At 40.7% G+C, this 6,000-nt stretch overlaps 1 protein-coding gene across 1 annotated transcript in view; it reads right to left on the bottom strand.

The window, feature by feature from the left end:
* Positions 1-2,119: 2,119 nt before the first annotated feature.
* amph (amphiphysin) overlaps positions 2,120-6,000 on the bottom strand; it is a 70,021-nt gene continuing 66,140 nt past the window's right edge. Inside the window, exons 20-21 of the mRNA XM_079244450.1 lie at positions 4,569-4,670; positions 2,120-2,568 (exon numbers count right to left, since the gene is read on the bottom strand). Coding sequence (XP_079100576.1) covers positions 2,464-2,568; positions 4,569-4,670 — 207 coding nt within the window. The 3' untranslated portion in view covers positions 2,120-2,463. The remainder of the gene's footprint in view (positions 2,569-4,568; positions 4,671-6,000) is intronic.

Genomic DNA, 6,000 nt, shown 5'->3' with positions numbered 1-6,000 from the left:
AGCCTGAGGAAGGACAAATAGTCTCCGAAACGTAGCTACAGAGGCAAAGCACCAACGCCAATTCGGCCGGCATCGAGCCTCATTAGAGGAAGGGGACAACATCGGGGAGGGACGTGAGAGCCCAATTTTTTCTGGCCACTCCTGGACCAGGAGTTGGTCCCTAGGACAGTGCATTCACCTGGGATACTTACCTGGGTTACTTACCTGGGTTGGTCCCTGGGTTACTTACCTGAACCTAACTCGCCCGTGCCAGGGACCGGCTCCAGTCCGGGATGTGGCTGCTGAGTCCATCTTGAGACCACTTAAGCCCCAACCAGGAAAAAACCCTAACCCTAACCCTAGGGGACATAACCCTAACCCTAACCCTAGGGGAAGGAACCCTAACCCTAATAGTCTCCCGAAATTAAAAACCTAAATTAAGGACAACAGAAACTAAATACAGAGAGAAACTAAATGATGAAACCTAAAGGAAAGGATATAAAAGGAACACAAATATGAGAGTCCAGTCACTTTGCCATAGCCTGAGGAAGGACAAATAGTCTCCGAAACGTAGCTACAGAGGCAAAGCACCAACGCCAATTCGGCCGGCATCGAGCCTCATTAGAGGAAGGGGACAACATCGGGGAGGGACGTGAGAGCCCAATTTTTTCTGGCCACTCCTGGACCAGGAGTTGGTCCCTAGGACAGTGCATTCACCTGGGATACCTACCTGGGTTACTTACCTGGGTTGGTCCCTGGGTTACTTACCTGAACCTAACTCGCCCGTGCCAGGGACCGGCTCCAGTCCGGGAGGTGCCTGCTGAGTCCATCTTGAGACCACTTAAGCCATGACTTTGTTTACTATTGTTGACCAACACTTGAGAAATCTTAACAGATCCTAAAGCAAGGACATTTCTCCTCAAAATAAAAGTTCTGTACAAAAGAGTAAACCTATTAACATAGGCTCCCAGTTCAACAGGACCTATTACATACTAATCTTTTTTAATTTAACCTTCTTCCCAAATGTTTCCAGGCTCATTAAGCTAAAACAGATTTATCACCAAAATCATCAAAAAAAATTGGGACACTGAACCTGCCTGTGCCTGATCAACACAGAGCGCCCCCTTCTGATGAGGAGCGTATGGTGATAAAAGGCCGAAACGATCTGCTTGAGTCAGAAGGTACACCACTGATGAGAGGTTCAGAAATTCTGTTTAGAAACAAGTCACTTAACTGTAAGATTGTAACTAAAAATATGAATTTACTATTGCACCAAAACCACAAACTAGACCAGTTAAAAGACAGGAGTGTCAGAATCAGAGGCACTCTGCCTATAAAAATGGACAACCATCCCAAACCAAACTACTTCTGGGTTAACTTAATTCTCCCCTTGTTTGAACTTTTCCACACATGACCAAACAATGGTCGGACTACTGCAGGAGGACACCCAGAATAGGACACATAGACTTAGCCTCATACACAGGAGAAATGTCAGAACAGATACCACCTCCTATATTGGTGGCAACATGCAAAATTCTCTAACCCTTGATCTGGACCCACATTTTGCTTACAGACAAAAAAAGGAGTTTGTTCTTGAGAAAACAGCTTTAGTTGTTTTGAAACCCATTTTATGGCATTAATAACAAAGAAGGTTTACACTATGTCACTATGGAATAAATGCTTGTCACATTTCAGTAGCCAGATTACAATCTGGAATGTCTGGAAGATTCTTCTCATTTGCATTAAATTTAAAATGGACACATTATAGATACATTTTTGTTGGCTCAAATATAACATTGAGATATACTGTTATGAGCTTTAGATAGAGAATGACTTTAATATTTTAAGTTTCATGTTGGATTTACAGTACTGGCTTGATTATTTCTAATAAAGATCACATAATAATTTGTATCCTTTAAAAGTGAGCAGCACTCATCACACAGAAATCCATCTAAACTTGAATAATACATAAATACATGAAAATGACAACTGTTCAAGTATTGCTGTCTGAAAACCAATTCATGAACAACTTTATGGCTAAGCTAAACAAAAACAGAATAAATACAACACACCACTAATTTCTTTTAAAGTCCACAATAAAATGACACGATCATAACAATACAGACGGTGTGAAGTACATCAAACGGTATTTGGAGTTAACTTCAAAAATATGAAAACTTCTTGCTTAAGTGTATGTGTAGGAATTGGAACCATTACCATGAACTATATATGTCTTTTTTTTTATTTAATTTACTGGCAAAGGGTTTAACAAAATTCACATCATGCTTATAATCAGCTGTGCTGGGAAACAAACTTGTGTGTGTCACCAAGCCTTTTTGCACAATTTCATCTACCACAGACCTTTCATGTTGCCCAACACATCTGCAATTGGCTGCATATTTTTTCAGGAAATGTATTGGCTACATGCTGATTTCATTTCCTGCACAGATTGCAGAATTTTACTTCGTTTTCCAGAAGACCTTCTCACTCTAAACGCTGGGTGAAGTTTTCAGGGAAAAGTCCTCTTTGAGCACCATTTCCCAGGGTCAACCAATCACTTTCCTTCATTCCTGTAAGCCAACCAGCATCCTGACAGAAGAAGAAAATCAACATTGAAAACCATAATATATTAAATCAGATTTAAGTCACATTTTGCAAAAGATCCACAACATCTAATCAGCATAAGACAGTCTGGCTGCAGAGGTCCACAATGAGGGCAGTTCCAGTGCAGGCTCCATTCTCAGGTCACCTGCACCGTAGTGTTAGGAAAAAAAAACCTTATTAATAGGTTCCATTTCAGACCTGGGTAGATTTTTAGGAATAAATGCAATGAAAAACTTGGCCAACAGTGTTCTTTAACACCGTCTTATCTGGATCATGTTTCAAATAACATTAAGAAATATGGTTTCAACATTTTTCTAAATAATAGTTAGAAACTATATGAATTAATAGATATTTCAAATAAATCCTTACAAAGTAATAGATAGCCGGTAGCTACTGCTTTTCAGGGAGGAGCTTGAGAATACACAAATAATCTGGTGCCCTAAATGTCACATGCAACATGTGCCAACATATGCTACTTACTTTTCTCATCCAAGCATCAGGAAGGATATGTACAGGTGTCCTCCATAATAGTAACATTTTACATCCTGTGTGATGTTCGGTCAGATTTTTATTCAGACTGTGGAACTTGTTTGTATGACAAACACTGAACACTGTGGAGGGCTTTATGTTTTTTAAAATAATTTTTATTATCAATATTATTATGGGATGTGGCTCTCCCTGGGTCTCAATTTAAGAATACAGTATGTATATAGAGTTATGAGCAGATGAGCATTCTACATGCTTCCCTGAGGTAATATCATCAGGCAGCATGGTAGAAACTGTCATTGCTATGCAGATGATACTCAGATTTACCTCTCAATGAAGCCAGATGAAACCAATCAGGTTGTTAGATTACAAAGATGTCTTACAGACATCAAGACCTGGATGAATTTTCTCCTGTTAAACTCAGACAGACTGAGGTTTCTGTCTTCGGACCTGAAAAAATACATTGGACAACATTGTTCAGCTGTGTTATTAATCTGGATGTTTTAATCTGGCTTCCAGTACCACAGTGAGGAACCTTGCAGTTTTCCTGGACCAGGATTTGTCCTTCAGATCATATTGAAACAGGTTTCTAGAACCGCCTTCTTCCACCTGCGTAATATTGCAAAAATTAGGAGCATCTTGTCAGAGAAAGATGCAAAAAAATGAGTCCATGCCTTTATTACTTCCAGACTGGATTACTGCAATTCCTTATTTATCTGTTGTCCCACATATGTCCTGAAAAGTCTCCATCTGATCCAAAATGCTGCAGCGAGGGTTCTGATGAGGACTAGCAGGAGAGATCATATTTCACCAGTTTTAGCCTCTCTACACTGGCTCCCTGTTAAATCCAGGATAAAGTTTAAAATTCTTCTCCTCACATATAAAGCTCTCCATGACCAAGCTCCATTGTACATAAAAGCTCCACCCCAACCAGTCCAAGAAGATGGCCGCCCTCTCTGATACGGTTCTGATGGAGCTTTTTTCTTCCTGTTAAAAGGGAGTTTTTTCCTTCCCACTGTCATTTCATGCCACTCAGAATGGAGAATTGGATCCAAGTCATGATTTGATGCAATCAGTTGGTTTCTTTTAGCTGCTATTTAAGAACTGGATGGAATTGGTGTGTCTGTAAAGTGTCCTGACATGACATTGTTGGAAAGCTGCACTAAACAAACAAAGTTGAATTGAGTTGAATGATGTGTTATTACCACTTTGTCACCATATGGATCACCTTACTAAGAACATTTAGTGATCAAACAAGGACGGTTTCCTGTCCTAATAAAACATCAATTCTGTACAAACTCAAATACTTATCTTTATCCTCTTTCTTTTGCTTGTGTTGCACTGGCAGTTGGAAAACCTTTGTTATTGCTCCCAGGTGGCATTCGGCAAGGGAGGGGTGGCGCAGGAATGTTTGTTTTTCATGTACTATGGTGGAGGTGGCCTAAAATTGGAGCCTGCACCAGAACTGTCACAATCAACATGCTACTAGGTGTTCTTACCTGATCCTCCACTGAAGCTGTGGGAACCACTAAAACAATATCACCTCTCTTTAGTTCAAGTTCATCTGAATTTGCAGCCTCAAAGTCATGCATGGTCTCAACCTACAGGATAAAAAAAATCTAAATTAGATCCATGAGCACACAAGCAATCGTGTGAAAGTAAACATAAATTAACTGCTTGAATCATTTTATTTTAGTGAGAAAAAAAACTCTGTTGTCCAAACCACATGAAAAGTGTGTGTATTTAGTCCAATTTTCAAAACTGGGGACAAAACTAACAAGCATAACTACAGACCAAATAACATCTTAGCCATAGTTACAAAAATAGATGAACGGGTAGTTGAACATATTAAAACTGGATTAAGTAATGTTGGGGAGCTAGGATGATGTGAAAGTGGCGCCCTGTCTTGGCCCCTCCCCCTTCCTTGTCCCCTCCTCCTGTTTTGGCCCCTCCTTATGTCTTGGCCCATCCCCGTCTTGACTCCTCCCTCTGCCTTGGCTCCTCCCCCTCTGGTTCTGCTCCTTGCGTGATCCGAGGCTTTTTTATCCGCAGCTTTTTCCACCAACGATTTTCTCTTTCTCGGCTGTTTAGCAGGAGGAGGCAAATAAACCGAGCCGGGTCGGGAAAACCTTCCTGCATTTTCTCAGCCATGTTTGCCTTCCGAGTTTCTTCTTCTCTACTTTGTATTTTCATCCTAACACGCTGTTTATATGCAGGGTGTGGCTGTCAGGTATGCGCTGCTGGAGGGGGAGGAGGGGAGCCAGGAGAAGAAGCTACGAAATATAAGAAATGAACAACTCCATTTGGGTTCGGAACGTTTGGATTGGTCAGAGTTTTTACAGATTTACAGTAAACTGAGGAGTCTAACTATATTTCTTATTGTTCATGATTACAGAATATATAGACTACTATCAGGACCAGGAACCGCTTCACCCAGAGGAACACGTCTCTCTGCAACATTACCTACTAGAGCTTTGACTGGACAGCTTTATAAGGGTCATAATTCTTGAGAGCCAATACAGCTTAAATTCTAGTCCACCATTTAACAAAGGGTGCTCTGAGAGTGTCCATCTATCCATTTTTCCATACAGCTTATTCTAATTCAGGGTCACGGGCAAGCTGGAGCCTATCTCAGCAATTGGTAGGGAAGAGGGAGAAACACCTGGACAGGTTGCCTGTTCATTGCAAGCTCTGTTTTTTAAAGAGAAAAAACTAAAAGGTTTCTGGACAAGAGTGGTTGTGTTGGTGCAGTATTTGTCAACCTAAAGAAAACTTTTGACACCACTGACCATAACATTATCTTGTCCAAACAAAGTCACTTTATCAGAAAAAGCAATAAACTAGAATGAATTACATTTTACCAAGAGAGTGCAGTGTTGTGGCAAATGGTGTCAAATCACCCCTACAGAAACTGTAGGGGTCCTGCAGCGT

This window comes from Telmatherina bonti (genome assembly GCF_933228915.1).
Source record: "Telmatherina bonti genome assembly, chromosome: 7".
Classification (NCBI taxonomy): Eukaryota; Metazoa; Chordata; class Actinopteri; order Atheriniformes; family Telmatherinidae; genus Telmatherina; species Telmatherina bonti.
This window is presented reverse-complemented; position numbering and strand designations above follow the sequence as displayed.